Genomic DNA, 21,396 nt, shown 5'->3' with positions numbered 1-21,396 from the left:
ATATTTTGTATTAGATCCCTTGGACTTGAAACAACGTCGTGAGAAGCTTCTGTCTATCTTGTCTGCTGATGTGGTTGAAGGACTCTTGAGTGTGTTGGTGCAGTTCTATTCTATGATCCTCTCTACCGTTGCTTCACTTTTCCTCTCGTGCCTACGTTGGAGGAGTATGCCAATCTCTTGGGAATACCAGTTTCTAAGAAAGTGACATTTAGTGGATTGGAAGAGATTCCCAGATCTCATCTTATGGATGAAGCTCTTCACTTGAAGAAGTCTGAGATAGAGGCTCATTGGGTGAAGAAAGGAGGATTGTTTGGGTTGCCATCTGATTTCCTCATCAAGGAAGCTACTGCCTTTGCTCAAGCCGGTAGTGTGGATGCTTTTGAAGCTATCTTTGTGTTGCTCATCTATGGATTGACTTTGTTCCCTAACATTGACGGTTTTGTTTATGTCAACGCCATTAGAATTTTCTTGATTGGGAATCTTGTGCCTACTTTGTTGGGTGATATGTACTTCTCTTTGCATCTAAGGAATTCTAAGGATGGTGAAACGATTGTCTGTTGCATTCCTCTTCTGTACAAGTGATTTATTTCGCACTTGCCTCAGACGCCTGCTTTTGTGGAGAACAAACAATATCTACGGTGGTCTCAGAGACTTAGGTCTCTAACTAATTATGATATAGTTTGGTATGATCCTTCTTTGAGCAGTTTGGATATTATTGATTGTTGTGGTGAATTCTCTAATGTACCCTTTATTGGTACACAATGAGGAATTAACTACAACCCTGCTTTGGCTCGTCGTCAACTTGGGTTCCCCTTGAAAGACAAACCTAATAACACTTTGTTAGAAGGTATTTTCTATCAAGAGGGTAAAGATCCCCAACATTTCAAGCAGAAGATTGTGCATGCTTGGCATAATTTGCATAGGAAGGGAAGATCCGAGCTTGGTCCGCACAATTGTGTAGATTTGGAAGCTTACACTCTTTGGGTGAAGAAGAGAACTTTGGAGTTGAAGATGAATTATCCTTGTGAGAGAGCTATGTATATGGTTGTGGTTGAACCATTAACTCTCCCTAACCAAGATGTAGAGGAGTTGGAAGACACGCTCACAAAGATGAAACAAGAGAAGGATATGTGGGAAGAGCGTTTCCATACTTTAAGCAGAAAGCATGAGGAGTTGCAGCTTGAATCTAAGGACAAAGATGCACTTATTGAGCTACTTGAAGATTGAGTGACAAAGAGACAGAGAGAGCCAAAGGTTTTATCTTCCTCTAGTATGCCTCAACCTTCCGTTGCTTGATCAGGTTGTCCTCGAGAAGACTCGGATGAAGGCTTCTTTTGAAACCGAGATCCAATGCATTCGAAGGAAGTACGTGCCTACAGCCAGATCTTCTGACATTGGTGTTAGGGATCCTTAGGATGACTAGTCTCCTTTTCTCTTGTATTTTTCATTTGGTTTCTGAAACTGTACTCAGTGTAATCCTTCCAATTATATAAATGAGAGATTTTTATGGTCATACCAAATTGTTGCAATTGTTGTTATATATATTTGCAAATAATATAGTAAGTTCCTTGAAAATAAAAATAATCAAACATTGCATCTCATGCATCATTTGCATCATCGAGTTTCTCTTTCGCCAGATGTCTCATTGGTGTTTCTTCTGTGCTTCAGCCAAGCTGACTCATCGGTATAATACTCACGCCAATCACTCCAGAAACATGGAACATCTTAAGTAAGAGAATAGAGACTTAAAAGAGGAGATCGCCCGTCTGACTACCATTATGGAGTCAGTACTACATGCACAGAGCCAGTCTTCTCCAACGCCTGCAACTCCTCCTCCTCAGAGGACTGTCATTTCAGAGGTGGCTACCTCTAATGTTCCCGAAACTACTACTCACTTCGCGCCCAACATGCCTGCCGCATTCCCGTGGGGAATGCCGCCAAACTTTGTGCTCGAAGGCTTTACGCCTATATTTGCTTCTATGTCGACATCTAACACGGTCATGTCTGTACCGTCACCCGTTGTGCATACCCTGCCTCGTGTAGAAGACATCGTCTATCATTTTGAGATGTCTGAGGTCCCTTATCTGTTTGAGAAGATGGATGAGATAAAATACCAATTTCTTAAGCTGCACAAGGAGTTGAAAACTTTGAGGGGTAAGGACCTATTTGGGAAGAGTGTTGCGGAATTGTGTTTAGTTCCAAATGTGAAGATTCTGGTGAAGTTCAAAGTGCCTGACTTTGAAAAATACAAAGGAAATACATGTCCACTCAGTCATTTGGTGATGTACGCCAGAAAGATGTCTACTCAAACCGATAATGATCAATTGTTGATCTAATATTTTCAAGATAGTCAGACTGGTGCCGCTTTGCGGTGGTACATAGGATTGGATAGTACGAGCATCTGCACGTTCAATGATCTGGGCGAAGCATCTGTGAAACAGTATAAATATAATATTGATATGGCTCCCGATAGGGATCAGTTGAGATCGTTGTCTCAGAAGAACAAAGACACATTTAAAGAGTATGCGTAGAGGTGGAGAGAACTTACTGCTCAGATTATGCCTCCTTTAGAGGAAAAGGAGATGACCAAGATTTTTCTGAAGACCCTGAGCTCATTTTATTATGAGCGGATGATTGTCAGTGCCCCTAGTGATTTTACCGAAATGGTAAACATGGGGATGAGGCTCGAAGAAGGTGTCCTAGAAGGACGGTTGTCTAGAGAGGAGGTGTCATCCAGCAAGAGATGTGGCAACAGGTTTAGCAAGAAGAAGCACAATGAAGCTAATGCAGTGACCAGTAGGAGGCAAAGGAGGCCTCAGATTAGAAGAAGTCGACCATCCCATCAACATCATCGTCAAGTATCTTCAGTTATTCCTGTGTTTTCAACAAATCAATCAGCACCAATTCAACAACAACCACATCAACAGCAACAACCACAGCAACGAACAAACACCTATAACAACAACAATACCAACAATCATCAGCAACAGAATTTTGAGAGGAAGAAGGTCTCTTTTGACCCTATTTCGATGACATATGCAGAACTATATCCCTCTTTGGTTCACAAGAACCTTCTACAACCAAGAAATCCTCCGCAAGTCCCTGAACCACTTCCCTGGTGGTACAAACCGGAACTTCGCTGTGCTTTTTATCAAGGAGCTCCCGGACATGACATAGAGAACTGCTACCCCCTCAAATATGAAGTTCAGAAGCTGGTAAAGAGTGGAATGATGTCCTTTAAGAACCATGCACCGAATGTTAAAGCTAATCATTTGCCCGCTCATGGTAATTCATCTGTTAATATGGTGGACGGTTGTCCAGGCAAGTTCAAGATATTCGATGTACGCTTCATTAGGAGGTCCTTGGTGACAATGCACAAGGATATTTGCTTGGTTAGAGATTGTGAACACGATCATGATGGTTGTAAAATCTGTAGTGTCAACCCTAGGGGTTGTGTGGTTGTAAAGAGGGATATCCAGCAGTTGATGGATGAAGGCTTAATCCAGATTGCTCAATCCCGTCACGTAAATGATGATGTGAATGTTATTGTTCCCGTTTTCAAAACTCCTGAAAGAGTAGTGATCCAATATGATAGCAGCAGTAGTAACAGTGACACTAAGAGATCGGTATCGTTGTTGGTTATACGGTTGGCGGGTCCAGTCCCGTATGCATCCGATAAAGTCATTCCTTATTAGTATAATGCGGCTATGATGAAAGATGGTCAAGATGTTACGTTACCTACGACCAGTTATGTTGTAAGCATTGTTGATGTTACTAAGGTGACCCGCTGTGGTCGTGTGTTTGGGTCGGTGTTCCCAAAGAACGTAGAAGATTTATCTGTTAGTAAGAAGGTGGGTGTACCTGTGGTAGAACCAGTTAGTACTCCAAGGTGCTAGTCTAATGAATCCAACAGCTTGAAGCCTAACGACGATGATGAGGTACTCAGGCTAATAAAGAAAAGTGAATTCAATGTGGTGGAGCAGCTGCTCCAAACCCCCTCAAAGATTTCAGTATTATCTCTATTGATGAACTCAAAAGCGCACAGAGAAGCACTGCAGAAAGTTCTAGAGCAAGCTTTTTTGGAACATGATGTTACAGTGGATCAGTTTGATCATATAGTGGCTAACATCACTTCCTGTAATAATCTCAATTTTTGTGATGAAGAACTCCCGGAGGAGGGTAGGAATCATAACTTGGCTTTGCATATCTTCATGAACTGTAAAGATGACGCTTTATCAAATGTGCTAGTGGATACCGGATCTTCGTTGAATGTGCTTCCAAAGTTAACATTGTCAAAGTTGTCATATCAAGGAGCGCATATGAGATATAGCGGCGTAATCGTCAAAGCTTTTGACGGTTCGTGCAAGACGGTGATTGGTGAAGTGGACCTTCCGGTGAAGATAGGTCCGAGTGACTTCCAAATTACTTTTCAAGTAATGGATATCCACCCGGCCTACAGTTGTCTGTTGGGAAGGCCATGGATCCACGAGGCGGGAGCTGTTACCTCCATGTTGCATCAAGAACTCAAATTTGTCAAGAATGGGAAGCTAGTCATTGTTGGTGGGGAAAAGGCGCTGCTAGTCAGCCACCTGTCATCTTTCTCTTACGTTGAAGCTGAGGATGAGGTTGGAACTCCTATCCAAGCCTTATCTATTGTTGTTGGAAAGAGAGTTAGGGCACCCATGTCCTCATTCAAAAATGCAAGGAAGATTTTTGAAGAAGGGAATGTTGATCAGTGGGGGAAGATGGTAGAAGTCTCCGACAACAAGGACAAAACTGGTGTGGGTTTTCAGCAAGGTTTATCAGCTGCTAGATTAGAGGATACGCAACTTAGCTTCCGTAGCAGAGGGTTCATTCATGGTAATGAACAACACTTAGCTGTTGTGCTAGAGGATGATGAAGAGAAAGACTGCACCAATTTTGTGACGCATGGAAAAGCTTGCAACAATTGGACTGTTGTTGATATTCCTGTTATTATGCATCGATCTAAGTAATTGCTTTTATTTGTTTTTGAAAATCCTTTTCTTATGCCTAAGGGAGAAGTGAACATTGTTTGGGCATTTTCAATTTGATCATTAATAAAATATAATTCTATTCATCCACATCTGTGATGTTTTATTTTTACTTTTTGTTTTATTCTGAAAAAGGTAATCACAAAAAACATAAATAAATAATATAATTGTCCATCTGCATAATATTTGTTCACAAATTCACTTCCCTAAAATCAAAATATCAAATCATTATGCAGGTTGGTTTCTAACCTCATTGAATACAATGATCCTTCTCCTTCTCCAAATTTTGAATTCCCTGTGTTTGAGGCTGAGGAGGAAAGTGATGAGGAAGTGAGTGATGAATTATCTCATCTTCTTGAGCATGAAGGAAAAGTCATTCAGCCATTTGAATAGCAGATTGAGCTAGTCAACTTGGGTTCCGAAGATGATGTGCAGGAAGTCAAGATTGGGTCTCGAATGTGTCTAGATGTTAAGAAGGGGTTGATTGATCTTCTCTGAGAGTATTCAGATGTGTTTGCTTGGTCCTATCAAGACATGCCTGGTTTGGATTCTGAGATAGTGGAGCAGAGATTGCCGTTGAAGCTAGAATGCCCTCCAGTCAAGCAGAAGTTGAGAAGAACGCATTCCGATTGGCAGTGAAGATCAAAGAAGAAGTGTAGAAGCAGATTGATGTCGGTTTCCTCGTGACTGCTAAATATCCGCAATGGATGGCCAATATTGTGCATGTGCCAAAGAAGGATGGAAAAGCTCGCATGTGTGTTGACTATCGAGATTTGAATGAAGCCAGTCCGAAAGATGATTTCCCTCTGTCACGCATTGATATATTGGTAGACAATACAACTAAGTTCAAAGTCTTTTCATTTATGGACGGATTTTCTAGATATATTCAGATTAAGATGGCACCCGAAGATATGGAGAAGACCATATTCATTACACCTTAGAGATATTCTGTTATAGAGTGATGCCTTTTGGTTTGAAGAATGATGGTGCCACTTACCAAAGAGCAGTGACTACTCTTTTTCATGATATGATGCATAAAGAGATCGAAGTATATGTCGATGACATGATTGCTAAATCAATTGATAGAGAGGAACATGTTGAGCATTTATTGAAGCTATTCCAGCGTTTGAGGAAGTATAAACTCCGCTTGAATCCCAATAAGTGTACTTTTGGTGTTTGTTCTGGTAAGTTGTTGGGATTTATTATCAACGAGAAGGGTATTGAAGTTGATCCTGCCAAGGTCAAAGCAATACAAGAGATGTCGGCGCCCAAGACTGAGAAGAAAGTCAGAGGTTTTCTTGGCCGCTTGAATTGTATCTCAAAATTCATCTCACACATGACTGCCACATGTGCGCCTATATTCAAGCTTCTTCGGAAAGATCAATCTTGCGATTGGATTGAAGATTTCCAGAAAGCATTTGATAGTATCAAGGAATGTTTGCTTGAACCTCCAATTTTGTTTCCACCTGTTGAAGGAAGACCATTTGATCATGTATTTGACTGTGCTTGAAAAGAGTATGGGTTGTGTTCTTGGTCAGTAAGATGAGACTGGAAAGAAAGAATTTACAACCTACTACCTCAGTAAGAAATTCATCGACTGTGAGACTCGGTATTCTATGCTTGAGAAAACTTGTTACGCATTGGCTTGGGCTGTTAAGCGTCTGCATTAATATATGTTGAATCATACCACTTGGTTGATATCCAAAATGGATCCAATCAAGTATATATTTGAGAATCCTGCTTTAACTGGGAGGGTTGTCCGTTGGCAGATGTTGTTATCAGAGTATGATATTGAATACCGATCTCAAAAAACGATCAAAGGTAGTGTCTTGGCTGACCATTTGGCTCACCAACCAATTGAAGATTACCAGTCCGTGCAGTATGATTTTCCTGACGAAGAGATCTTGTACTTGAAAATGAAAGATTGTGATGAACCATTGCTTGAGGAAGGGCCAGAACCTGGTTCCCGTTGGGGCATGGTATTTGATGGAGATGTTAATCAATATAGTAATGGCATTGGGGCAGTGATTATTACTCCTCAAGGCACGCATTCTCCATTTAAAGCTAGATTGGATTTCAAGTGTACAAACAATACGGCAGAATATGAAGCTTGCATTATAGGGCTCGAAGAGGCCATTGATCTCAGAATCAAGCACTTAGATGTCTTTGGAGATTCAACTTTGGTTGTAAATCAAATCAAAGGTGAATGGGAGACGAATCAACCTGGTTTGATACCGTATAGAGATTATGCGATGAGTATTTCAACTTTCTTTACAAAGGTTGAGTTTTATCATATCCCTTGAGATGAAAACTGGATGGAAGATGCTCTTGCAACGTTGGCATCAATGATTATGGTGAAGTATTGGAATGAGGTTCCCAATTTGATTGTGATGTGTCTTTATAGGCCATCTCATGTGTTTTCTGTTGAAGAAGACAAAGACGAAAAGCCATGGTATTATGATATCAAGTATTTCCTCCAAAGTCAGGTTTACCCGTCTGGGTCATCTTTGAAAGATAAGAAGAATTTAAGAAGATTAGCCGGCAATTTCTACCTGAATGGTGATGTGCTTTACAAGAGAAACTTTGATATGGCTTTGCTCAGATGCGTGGATAGACACGAAGCAGACATGTTGATGACTGAAGTTCATGAAGGTTCCTTTGGTACTCATTCCAATGGACATGCAATGGCGAAGAAGATGCTGCGAGCAGGTTACTATTGTCTGACAATGGAATCTGACTGTTGCAAGTTTGTGAATTGGTTACCATACCAGCGTCCTTGACTTGATCCATCCGACAACGGTGGTTACCACTCCATATGATACAGATGTTGGATACTTGGAATGGTATTATCGTGTTTCACATCCTCGTTTGGTACCTTCCCGTCAGGATGCGCCGAGAGAGGTGTCAATTCCTGTTTATGAAGCAGAATCATCTGATCCTAGTTTGGCTTGTGTTTCTACCTTGTTTCATTGTTACCTCCAGCCAGTTGGTGCTAAGGAGGATGACCAACAGTTTTCTGAATTATTTGAAGCATTGCACATTTCTCATAGTAGTTAATTTATATTTATACTTTTCATATGTATTAACTTTAGAGTAATGTTTTAACTTTAGACTTATGTTTCAATTTGTCATAACTTATGTTAACTTCATACATATGCATTAAAATCCAATGACATAATTTAGTATTTGTTTCATGTTTTGATTACATATAATTATGCTAAGCTAACACAATATGGACTTACGTGTGTAAGTAGTTGCCAATGTTGTAGACGTCCTACAAATCCTAAGATCCATGATGTTGTTGCTAGGGAACGAAACTTCTTCTAATCCAATGTGACTGTTGGCAATAAAAACCTTTCTTTCATGTTTACTTGATTCGAAATATAATTCAAACATTAATAAACATATATAAAGTAAGTCATATATTTAAAAAGTAAAGTAAGTACTTGAACCCAATGATTTTGGTTTGCAAAACCAATGCAATAAATAGAGATGTTTGGTGAATACGAAATTGTCATATGAAAGAAAGGCATGCACAGATTACCTAAGCAGACAAGAACGACATTATAGCGATTCGCTATCAAATAATCCATATCTGGTAGAATCATCCATTTCTCTAGTGGTTGAAGACCTAAAGATGATATCATAAAAGATTGTCTTACTTCTGATAACCGATTTCCAAATAACTTCTCATATAACTTCTCATATAAAAGATAATCCAAATAACTTTTACATGTAATTCACCACATATTACTTACATTTTTAACCAATATTTTTGTTGATGTGAAATTGATATAGCAAATTAACTATAGTTGGAAACACAACTTCAATTGCTTTCATCAAAGAAAGAACTCTATCAGTCAAAATCACTTGTGGGCCCAAATATTTCTTCACAAACAATTGTTTCAGCTTATCCAACACCCAACAAAAGTTATATGTCTGCTCAGATTCCATATATGAAAATGCAACACCAAATGTCGACTCGGATGATGTCATTCCAATAATTTCAAACAGATTTGCATATATTTGTTTATCTTGCAAGTGTTGTCCATAACTAACACAATAGAAAAAATATTCAATAACTTAACTGAGTTTGGATGAGCCCAAAAAATATCTCTCACAATTTCCGAGTCATCTTTTTATCTACTCCAGTAAACGTAGCTTGTGTCCTCTATGAGATTAACAGATGTTGTATATCACTTCTAGGACCTCTTATCTCTTTTTTCTGACTTACACTTATGCTTATATATTTGCGTGATCTAAGTGACATTCTCGGGATCTCGCTCTTCTAAGAAAAACAATATGTGTCTTGGTGGAACGTGTCTCTTTGTCAAATTAACAACATGCTACTTCTCAACTGTACTCAGCCTACCAACAAATGAATGACCTTTTAGTCTATCAGATAAATCATGATTATGAAGTCCATATTTTACATCAATCTTCCATCTGAATCCATCTTTCACCAGAGTCGACTTGATTTTAAATGGACATCCATATTTCTTAGTGGCACTCTGTGTTCCACTATCTGTATCCTTTTATTTTTCATTTTTATCACAACCAAATATTACGTTGTTGCTTCTCCGTCTCATGCATGTTTCAATATCTAAACGAATGATGATAACAGTTACTTTATTTCTAATCGCATCCTCTTTAATTCAATTTATTACATGGTCATGTGTATCGAATATTTGTGTAATTAAAAATGCATCCGAGATATCTACATATTTAACTTTTATCACATATTTATAAATAAAAAATTCATAGCTACAACATAAAATAAAAAGTTAGAAAAATAATTTTAAAATGACTTCCATATGAAAATTTCCAATAAACAAAAAATAGTAAACCGATAACTTAACCACAAGTTTTCCCGTACACGTTATATTCTTTTCTGGAAAACATTATAAAAGATATCCTATACACATTACAAATCAAATCAGATAACTTTAAATAAGTTCTTACTCCAAGTTCTCCTGTAAACAAAAAAAAAACGTACGAATTATCCGATACACACTTGTGGGGTATAAATTCCTCCAAATCTTTGGAAAACTTCACTAAAAAAAGAGTAATTTAGTTAAAATCAAACAAGGACAAAGTTGATAAAATGCAGGGGTATGAGCGTCTGGGTAAAGTTTTCCCATTCTCTATACGACTCCTTTTTCATAGACTTATTGCCCATTCCTAAATGAATAAGATCTTGACCGAGTGGAAAAGAATAGTTAAAATGGTCGGTTTAGTTTAATTTGATTAGTTCTTTTTTTCAATTTTTCTTACAATTCCCCGGTCTAACCAATCCGTTGAATAATGAAATGGATGAATTGGGTTCAATCAAGTAACCTATTTTTAAAATTTGAAAACTTAAAACGTGCATCTAGAGAAGTTAGTCTCATTTTTAATAGATAACAGAATAGTCTCTATAAAGCAAATATTTAATAAAATTTATGTAAAGACTAACTTGATAAGTCTAATTTTTTATATATATTTTTTAGTATCAAAGAACCTAGTAGAAAAACTCATTTTTGGTGGTCTTGATATTATTGCCACAGTCCCATAGTCTGCATCTGCCGCTTCAGGGCAGCAAGGGTCTTTGACAGCATTGTCATATGCCCTTGGATGGCAGACATTTCGTCCCTCTCCCGAGATATCTCCTCGTGAGCTAGTTGAATATACAGCTGCACTTGCAATACTGCTTGCTCTAACTGTTGTATCCGCTGCCGCAGGTCATCCACAACAGACTGGAATATGCAACATTTTTTGTTCAATTATCTGGAATATGCATAAAACCTATAATAATAATGATAAAGTGTACAATCATATCCAATACAGATTTGAACATGTATTCTATGGAGCATTCATCACAAAACCAAAAATATATTAACAGTAATATCAACTATACATTAATTAGAATTTAAGCAAAGAGTATACCTCACGGGAAGAGGGCTGAAGAAATTGAGGAAAAATGGAAGACACCGGAAATGGAGGTAGATGGTCGATGGAGCTGCTAAACCTAGATACACACGAACATAGATACAAATTCCTAGTTAGTTGCCAAACCTAGATACACACAACATCAATACAAATTCCTAGTTAGTATACAGTATTGCAGTTGACATCTATCCATTACATTACATTACCTCATAAAATTGGAGTTGGGCTTAACTCAACCTTATCGTAAGATGAGGGTTACTCCACTTATAAAACATATGTTCAGCCCGTATATCATCTGATGTGGAACTCTTACCCCTCAAACACCCAACATTATTAGACTTAGTGCATGGATTGGTGGATGGTCTGATAGTGAAAACTGATAACATGTGGCCCAATGAATTTTGAACCAAACTTTGATATCATCTTAAAACTATGGTTGGGCCTAGATCGACCTTAAAATTGTGGTTGGGCCTAGATCAATCTTACAAAACTGACATGTGAGGTGAGGATTGTCTCTACTTATAGACACATGTTCAGGTCATATATCAACCGATGTGGGTCTCCTAACATTAGCAAACTTGAAAAACTCCCTAGAATATGAAAAGATTGTTCAGAAAGTAACATCCACAACTTCACATAAGCCCAACTTCATTATTTTGCAACTAAAAGAAAGTGTATAATAATATCCTACCTAAGGTTCTGACTACATGTTAAAAAAAGGGAAGTGCATGAAAATATCATGACCGTGATAATTTGCACCAGAATCATCAAAACAGTAGAAACTCAAAACCTACCAATCAAACTAGTCTTCATACACAATTGCATTTTGTGTTCCAATACCTAGATTCCCAAACCTCATCCCCTAAACAAAATTAATAGATACAAGCTGTCAACTTCACTCCTTCAATTACACCAAATTTTCTTTAACTGGTGGATGATGTCATGCAATTATGATGGTGGTGGTGGAAAGCTTTATAGTTTATAATATTAAATTATTTGTTAGTCATCACATTATTATAAGATAGATGATACTCCAAATTATTTTCACATATGCTAACAAAAATTGATAATATTCCTATCAATTTTTATCAAGCTCACGACTAATTGAAACATCTATGCTGTTCATAATGAGAGTCCCCATCTTGCTTATCTAGCTTTTGATGAACATGCAATTTTGTGCTCCTTATTTTGTTAGAAACAAACCCATAACAAAAAAGTGTAAACATGCAAACAAAGCAACATGCAACTCCCAAGTTGGAAGAGGATATGATCAGCTCAACAAGGGTAGGTTCAGTGGCAGTGAGCAATAAGCTGGGAGAATTTCAGGCTTTACAATGCCAAACTTGGACTGTGCTTACTGATTGCATGTGATGACTGATGAGTAAGCAGGGGAGAAGGCAAAGTAAGTAGGACAAGAAACGGGGTAGTTGGGATCGGTGGTACTCAAGGCAGTAGAAGGTAAAGAACAGAATGTGAGGGCTGTAGAGTAGGTGCAGAGACAGATTGAGAAGAGGAAGTAGAGGTTTTGATGCATGCTGCAAGGAAACCAAGGTCCAAGAGGAAAGTGAGAAGGACTGCACATCAAACTCAGGAGTACAGGCTGTGTGAATGACACCCATAGGCCTTGATTTGGGCGGGGAGAACTGACTTGATGGAGACTTTATTTTGAGGAAACGGAGGTGGACTTGGCCCAGAAAAGTACACAATGGACAAACATTGCAGTTTATTAGAGTTATAACTTATGATGTCTTAACTCTTAATAAAGGGAAACAAGCCTGGCCAAAGACCTTAAGAAATCTACAATCTGGAGTTTTGCAGAACAGTGAACTTGGGACCTTCGGGGGATAAAAAGGTAGTTTTTTTATTGAGATAAATGGCAGTGTAAAAGGCAGGGTTCCAATATGACATATGTAAAGAGGCTTGAGACAGTGAGGATAACCCCATTTTGACAATCTGTCTATGTTTTTTACTGTGTTCTTCTACACCATTTTGATGGCAAGTGTGAGGATAAATTACCCCCCCCCCCCCCTCTCTCTCTCTCTCCAAGTGGGTTTTCAAGGCTTTGATTTTATTATTTGGTTGCAGCTCAATAAAAGTTCTATGTAGCTTGGAACCCGACAAAGTTTCAGACCTTTTTTGAAGAAATAAATTCACCTGAAGTTACTAGATACTTAAAGTATCAACAAATTTAAAATAACAAGTATAGCCCATTAAGAACTGTCCGGAGTATGGTCCCTAAAATCACATAAAAGTAATTCAAGAAGCCAAGAATAAGTTGAGGGAGATGGATGTGAGGGTAGTTTGTGAAATTTTCCCACACAACAGGAAACACAACTCCCCGCTATTATCATTGGATACTGAAATATTATGAAGTTAGAGTACATAAAGTAAAACATTAGAATTTGGGTGGTCAAGCCTACTGTGCCGAAATGAAAGTAAGGTAGAAGACTGGATACAATGTAGAAGATGAAAGTAAGCTGAGTTTATCAATGTCATTAACTTAGGCAGTTGTAAATCCCCAAGCAGGATGAATATACCTCTGCCAGCGGTATATATATATAGCTTGAGAGAGCATTGAGCTCTTATTCATATAAGGTTCTTACAGAATCTAACATTTCTAACCCAAAACTAACAACTTCACAGTATGTACCAGAACTAACTAAGTTCTAACAGTTACAACAGATAAAGTGTATTATTATATACGGTGCATACGAGTAATAGATTGAATGAATGATATGCTAGATCTCTATCAAGTTGTGCTAGATATAATCCTCTTAGTATGTACGTGCAACTTATTTCTCTACAGTCTACCCAAGGGACTCATAACTCATCCACAGATTATTAGTTATAACCAGAGACGCATAGGGAAATAGAAACAAAGAAGGAAGCAAAAACCAAACCAGTTATAAGAATCTCTGTTTAAAGAATTGAATGCACAACTCACCTTGAGCAATCTATGATGTCAACTTCTGCCGATGGTGAGTTTTGAATCAAAAAGTCCACTATTCCATCAGGTATGGATGAAGATGGTTCTGATCCTGCTTTAGATTCTTTCTGTAACTTGGCAGTTCTCAGTGTCATGGATAACCCATATGAAAGTGGTTTCATTTGTACTTTAAGTGACTTCAAGTTACACAAGGAAGTGAGCTTATCCTTCAGTAAATCAGGAATTAGCGAGAGAACCTGATTAATGAGGGATGAGGGTGAGTTTGTACTAGTTTGAGGCAAGACAATTGACAAAAGTTAGAAACAATACAAAACAAAACAAAACAAAAAAGATCATATGAAGAAAGTACAAATAAAGCCTCAAAACGTGCCCAGTTAAGATACCTGAAGAGTACTTGCAGAGACTGTCAATGATTTGATATTAGCAAGCTCTAGCAGCCAGCTAAGTAAAACCAAAGGAGGCTCTGTATAGTTTGACAACATTTCTGCATCAATATTTACCTCTTCAACAGAAGAAAGGTTGCTTCCACAAAGCTTCTGATAAGGGGTGCCGCAAAAAGTAAACATGCAAAGACTTGGAGCAGCCAGCTCGATTTTGTAAAGATCCGAAGACTGATTACGCATAGTCAAATTGACAAGTGTCTCACTTAATATGCAAAGAACTTGTGCATCTTTCACTGTACAGTTGTCAATTACCAAACTATTCAACTTGTTAAAAGCCGAAAAGGGCTCAGTTCGGCCTTTTTCACTAGCACAAAAGGCAAAATTCCCTAGATGCAAGCTTGTTAAAGCTGGCAAATCCAACGATTTAGGAAACATCGTTCGCCCATAATTATGACGCCCTTTAGGCGAAACTGAAAGCTTAAGAGAAGTCAAAGTCCGACACGAAGAAATACAAGGAAGAATATGACAAATATCACCTTTCACAGACATTCCGAATCGCTGAACATTTCGAGCAAAAGCATAGTTCACAATTCTTTTAAGTAGGTGAGGCTCAATACTACCTACACGTTCAAAATCAAGAGTTTGCAGTGCAATAGAACCATCACGAAGTGACAAAATCTTAGAAACGAATTTGGTAAAACTCTTGAAAGTAGAAAAATCAGTAGAATGCAATACAAGAGTAGGAACACGTTTCCAAAAATTCTTCAATCTCGTGGACAAAATGCAAGTTCTAACTACTTCTTTGGCGTTCAAAAACGATAATATGTGAAGAATAACACAATCTGGTAAATCACTAAGCTTATCTTCGTTTTCGTTTCCATGCTTTAATCTTTTCGATTCGGGAAGAATCGCTGTCTCATCTTCTGGTGCTGAATTCGACATCGTTATTCCGCTAATTACCTAGTTGAGCATAAAAAACAGCAGCGAATTGAATGATTGTAAAGAAAAAGTAATTGAGAAATTACATGGCGAGATTTTCAAATCCAAGCAACGGCGTGTTGGATTGTGATGGGAGGGGAACGGTTGAGAAGAGAAAACCTAGATGAAGAAAAAGAGGGATGAAATTGATTGGGGAGATGAGATTTAGAATACCTGGTTTGACGAGTGAGTTGTGAGTTGTGATGTGATGATTTGCATATCGAAATGAAAAGACGAGTTGGGGTTGGTTTGTGTTGGTATGAGTGGAAATGGAATGCCTGAGGATGAAGAATCGGCAGCATAGAAGGTGTTCTTTCTACGTTTAAAAAAGGAATAATCTTTGTGTATTGTTTATCAATATATACAACATATATATATATATATATATATATATATATATATATATATATATATATATAATTTGGCGGAATATACGTCCGTGGAATGGAAAATGCGAAGATATAAAGTCGAAATGTTGTAAATTTTAGAAGGAGACAGCTGCTTTCCAAGGCAATCATGTTGCGGCTTTGTAAGAGGAGGCGAAGGTCAACGATTCTTCTTTTATTCCGATTGCACAGTCAGTCGAAAAATAAGTAAGGAGGAAATATAACATACTACCACTGTAACTTTCTCGAAGAGTTAAGTACTTCATAAAGTTTTGTGCAATTTCAATAATTAATCTGCTAACTATGAGATATTGCGATCTTAAAGGGTATTATAATCCCCTACAGGATGGCATAAGTCGCTCTTCTACGGCAAATTCCACATTTGATGAACACGCTTTAAAGCGTAGCTGGGGCACCCCCTCATAACTAGTGATTTCAAAAGCATAGGCGGCGAGCCCGAAAACATCTATCCCGAACTAGGTCAACCCTGAGAGAAGGGACATGAGGCCTACCTTTGGTTAGGAACAGTTTCTAGCAACGTTGAAGAATCACAATAACTCTTCCTATTCGGAGCTAGTAACGACGAAACTTTTGTTGGGACTACAAAGTTCAATGGACACGTCGAAAACCAGCAATAATAATGTGTCAATCAATTATTGTCAATCAATTATTGCAGGAACAAAAAGTAAGTTTTTACACAATAATAACGTGTCAATCAATTCAAGGCGAGGAGACTAACAAAAGATAAGGTGGACTTACCATAAAGAAGAAATACAATATATCAAGCACGCAAATCTAAATAAAGACATCAAGGATTAATGTAAGTATATATTTAAATATTGTCATTTTTATCAAGGCATGAAAGTTTGACCAACATTACGAAAAAAAGGAGAAAAATGTCAGGTTTCCTCGCTTTGAGACGTTGCACCATGGTTGTCTAATAAAGCCAAGCCCCTTCCGGGGCAACTTTGAAGGGTCCAGTTCTGAAACAGGGATAAGAACGTATGAGCAAAAGTCTTTAGCCTGATTCATCATCTGGTCGGAATCTTCGTACACATTCTTCAAAGTTTGATGAAAAGACTCATGAACTTTCTCCATCAAAGAGGTCACATCATCCTCATGAGCTCTCTGATCCTCGGCATGGGACTTCTTTTCTTGTTGAAGAGATTTTCGAGCCTCCTCAGTATGGTGGTCTGCCTCTGTAACAACAGTGAATGTGAAACTTCCGCTTCCTTTCTACTTCGAGGGATGACTCCAAATCGGCAATCGCGACAGCCAAGGTAAAAAGAGAAGCATGGATATTCACCTCCTACTACAAAGCCTCAGCACATATGACTTTCTCTTGGAGAACAGATATCTCCTGGAATTTAGAGTATTTTTTATCCATGTCTTCGCATTTCCCCTTCTAGGTATCCCTATCCTTTGAAGGATTACCCACGGTCAAGACGTCACCTCGGCTAACAACATTAAGGAGAATAGAGAGGTTGTCAAAAAGATTTTGGACAAAGGATAGATCCTTCACAAACAAAACAACAGCAACTTCCTCGGGAGTGCGATGAAACCTGGGTAGGAAAATGGCGGGTAGTCAAAGGAAAGGAGTAGCTGACCCTAAAGCAGCACATTCGGAAACACTGACCCGTTTAGGGTAACCCTCCTCCAAAGGGGAATGTTGGTCATGATCCCGACCACTCTTCATCGAAGTAGTAGAATGATGTGGTTGATCTTTCACAGATGGTGCTAGTGGCAGTAGTAAGTTGATCAACCTCAGAGACAGTTGTCGTAGCCTCGGCAGTAGATTAGGGTATAGGATTGCAGCAGGAGGTGTAACAGTCTGGTAAGCAAGACCAAATTTGATGCCTGAAACAGAGGCAATAGAGAAAATCATTTGCAACTTGTCCATCTTATCTGTAAAGTATAGGCACGCATGTCAAAAATAACTCTAGGACGTTGTCCTCGCCAAAGATTTCTTTCCTCTCAGTGCAAATGGTTGTACTCATAATAGCGGGGATGGCAATTACCTTTTTCCTCTACAAAGAAGTCGACATTGTGCCAAGAACGAATCCTTATTCATAACCAAGTCCCTGGTATAAGTAGGGATTCTAGTGTTAGGATTAAGGGTGTTCATTTGATTTCATTACAAAATCTCATTAATGTAGGATCAAGCGCTTACCATTGAGCTAAAAGCAATTGTTGTTAATGAGGGTGCAACTTTATTTCCTTATAGTATGAGCTTTTTCAGGGGCTGCACTTAAAGCGAAGTTTGTAAGCTCCCTCTAAGCGCCATGGGTTGGGATGTTAAGCCCATTTGAATCCCTAAGGGTGACGCTGGATTTATTTATCCAACAATTAATACTCAAAGTACTAGCGTTAGAGAGAAAAGTTCACTAAGAGAATTTATCAATCCTGAAACACCATCTTTTATTTAAATGCAAAATTTTCATTCCAGTTTATGATTTTTGCCCAGTTACCTTCATCTTTTCTTTAACTGCATTATTATGTTACTTTACCTTTGTTTTACAAAATCACTGTCTTTTATTACTGTCAAAAATTACGCTTTCACTCCTTGTACAACTATTTCGACCAAGTCGAAATCAATTTCATTTCTACTAAAACTATAAAACAAAACCTTTAGCATCATGTTCTAAGATTCTCTAGTTGATCTTGTAAGTAACCTTTAATAAGAGACTAGTGATTGTTTATCAAATTTCACAGTAAACAAATTAGCACGCCCAGTGGGACATGAGCTAAACTCTTGTCTTTTATATATACTCATAGGTTTCATTTATAAATTGTTTCTTGTTCATGAATTGTTTTGGATAAATTGTATGCGTCTAAGAAGTGGAAAGTCTTTACCAAAAATGGTGCATCCTCCTGTAGATAACAATAATACACATAAAAATCCCAGGAATATAGTAGAACAACCAGTCATGTCGACGGTTGAAGATGTGGTTATTCAATGTCGTTAGAACAACATCCTCGGTGGTATCATCAATGCCACTTGCACTAGTGTCATCACGTGGGATAACTCCCCAACCACAACCAGGGAATAGCCTATTCAACCCCGAGGTTGCAAGGCCTTTATTTGGGTTCTTAATGCCAATGAACAATAGGGATTACCCTTATGGCATGCCAACATCGATGATGGTTTGCCTTCATACTAATATGTCAACTTTTAGTGCTAATGCAATGTCAGTTGCATCATCGTATAATCCACATAACGCCTTGGCATCGACCACTAATAATATGGCTCGACCGAGAGGGATAAGTTGCATCACTCATATAATGTCATCCTTGAATACCACTTCCATGATGGCTATGAGATAGCAAATGGATGAGAGTAACTTAGAGTTGGTTAACACTTTCACCCGACAAATGGGAACCATTTTCAATCCATTGATTATAAACACAAACCAAGCCTATGAACTATTGGCAAACCAAATGGGGTGAATAACTGATTTTTTTAGCACGCCTCAAATTCCTCCTTGAACAAACCCTCAGATATCAAACGTTGGCCAGATCGAAACGTCTGAAAATGGGATGGTCTAGGTGAATGTAGGCTAAAACCAAGGATTTCTGACCAAAACCAATCCCAAATAGGTAATAATAGGAACATATGGGTCAATACAATCCCAAACCTTTGATGGTTCAGAGAAACCAAGATGTTGGTCAGGTTCTTTGAAATGTCCAACAAAACAAATTTGGAGGACATAACAACATAGCTAATATGGTCGAACATATTTTGGCTCAGAACAACTTTAATGTGGGACTCCACATGCCTAACTTTATATCCTTTTTGTCAGAGTACGTTCAAAAAATAGAGTTACATAGGGGTTAGAATCCCCAAATTTACTAAGTTCGTTGGCGACACTAGTGAGTCGACAGTTAAGCATGTCGCGAGGTACCAAACTGAAGTCGGTGACATTGCGAACAATGAGAATCTAAAAAGGAAGTATTTTCCAAATTCTCTTACAAAGAACATATTCACTTGGTTCATCATACTATCTCCATACTCTGTTCAAACATGGAGTCAGTTGGAGAGACTGTTCCATGAACAATTTTACATGGGTCAGTCGAAAATAAGTTTGAAGGAGTTGACTAGTGTTAGGCAAAAAGTCCCTGAATCGATTGATGCTTATCTAAACAGGTTTGTACTTCTTAAAGCAAGATGCTTTACATAAGTCCCTGAACACGAACTAGTCGAAATGGCTGCAGGCATCCTGGATTATTCCATTAGGAAGAAATTAGATACTCAGTACCTTAGGGACATGGCACAGCTGGCAGACAGGGTACGCCGGGTCAAACACTTGAAGATTGAAAAATCTAGAATGAATAAGTATCATAAAAAAGAAAAAAGTTATGTACATAGTGGCAGACCAGTACCTCTCAGACCTAGGCGACGAGTATGTCTCAGAGAATGAGGTCAACATGGCTAAACTTAAGCCAGGACCTCTCATACGTATGAAAGTTGTTGAAGTCGTCGAATGGGAAAAACCTTATCGAACCCAACAAGAATGATAAATTGGTTACAAAAACATATACTTTTGATATAACAAAGCGTGACGATATTTTTGATTTGTTAGTCACGGATGGGCAAATAATAGTGCCTCCGGGCCTAAAAACTCCTCCTTTAGAACAGAGGAAAAAGAGAGGCTTTTGTATGTACCATAAATTTTTGGGTCATAAAACATATCAATGTGTGCTTTGCATGGATTTGGTACAAAAGTCTCTAAAGGAAGGCATATTGCAATTTGGCGAGAAGCCAAAGGCATCAATGCAGGTGGATATTGAACCATTACAAACTGAGGATGCTCACTATGTTGAGCCCGTTGAGATATTGATGGGCAAAGCTATTTAGGGCTTCGACACAGAGGTTGAGAAGAGTGAGTAGATATTTGCGGATGTTGATTCAGAGATGCAGATGGTATACCTCAAGCTGAGGAGGGTTTGATCAACTTCCTGGAGTGTTGCAAGTCGGGTGATTCCGAGATAATGTTATGCCTAAGGTGTAGCATTGTCTTCAACGAGGAAGTAACTAAGAAACTGGAAGATACTAGAGTGTTGGATCCCATGAGAAGTATATGAGGAAACCCAATTGCTAGGTTCACTTCAGACAAAAGAGATGTCGCTTGCAGGAATGAAGAATACAAGAGGTAGTTTCGACAACCTCATCAAAGAACTTATCGTCCCCCAGCAAACGTGCCCAAAGGTAAATAGGTCAAGCCTTTAAATTAACAGGGGGTAAATAAGTTAAAGTGGAAGGTGATTGACCCCAAAATAGGGTTACCAGATCAGAAGAATCAGAGGGTGTCAAAGGGGTAGTCACATATCCCTCTTAACTACAAGGGGAACAACCCCATTACAAGAATGTAGTGGAGGCGTCACCGAAGGAAGAAAAAGGCTGAAAGAGAAGCCTTTGCAACTAAGCGTGAAGCCCTTGTGGCGAAGCGTGATATCGCTATGTTAAAAACTCATAAAAGGCCCTACACAAGGAAACAGAGTGATGAGGACAAAAATATAGCTAACCAAAGACTGTTCATGAGGGTAGCACATCTAGGAAAAGATGGCTCCATGGCAAGGGAGAAAAGACATGAATACAAGCCTCAACTAGAGGAGGAAGTTCCTGAATAAAGTTCTCAACCTGAGGACAAGACTCCAGAATACACTCCTTAATTAGATGATGAGATGGTCAAAGATGACTTCGACAAGGAATCTGAAGATGACTTAAAAATCAACTGTGGCATAGTCTTTGTGTTGCTAGAGTA

At 38.5% G+C, this 21,396-nt stretch overlaps 1 protein-coding gene across 5 annotated transcripts; it reads right to left on the bottom strand.

The window, feature by feature from the left end:
• Positions 1-10,384: 10,384 nt before the first annotated feature.
• LOC127100655 (F-box/LRR-repeat protein At4g14103) lies at positions 10,385-15,598 on the bottom strand. 5 transcript variants are annotated; one of them, XM_051037901.1, is made up of 5 exons: positions 15,423-15,598; positions 14,271-15,230; positions 13,885-14,123; positions 10,938-11,019; positions 10,385-10,796 (listed from the first exon to the last, which is right to left on the bottom strand). In XM_051037901.1, exons 1-5 carry the CDS (start codon positions 15,465-15,467, stop codon positions 10,734-10,736), a joined length of 1,389 nt encoding a protein of 462 aa, XP_050893858.1. In that variant the 5' UTR covers positions 15,468-15,598; the 3' UTR covers positions 10,385-10,733. The 5 variants fall into 5 exon arrangements, with proteins under 5 accessions (XP_050893858.1, XP_050893859.1, XP_050893856.1 ...); XM_051037902.1 differs by having other exon boundaries at positions 10,385-10,778; XM_051037899.1 differs by having other exon boundaries at positions 10,385-10,747.
• Positions 15,599-21,396: the final 5,798 nt, after the last annotated feature.

This window comes from Lathyrus oleraceus, chromosome 7 (assembly GCF_024323335.1).
Source record: "Lathyrus oleraceus cultivar Zhongwan6 chromosome 7, CAAS_Psat_ZW6_1.0, whole genome shotgun sequence".
In the NCBI taxonomy this organism is placed as follows: Eukaryota; Viridiplantae; Streptophyta; class Magnoliopsida; order Fabales; family Fabaceae; genus Lathyrus; species Lathyrus oleraceus.
The sequence above is the reverse complement of the archived record's forward strand: the minus strand, read 5'-3'. Positions and strand labels throughout refer to the sequence as shown.

Bases quoted from the DNA above. Each gene is read 5' to 3' on its own strand.
- LOC127100655 (XM_051037899.1), bottom strand. From the start codon at position 15,467: ATGCAAATCATCACATCACAACTCACAACTCACTCGTCAAACCAG. The intron at 14,124-14,270 runs GTATCTTAACTG...CTCATTAATCAG, and splicing joins TCTCTGCAAGTACTCTTCAG to GTTCTCTCGCTAATTCCTGA. The intron at 10,748-10,937 runs GTATACTCTTTG...TGCATATTCCAG, and splicing joins TTCAGCCCTCTTCCCGTGAG to TCTGTTGTGGATGACCTGCG.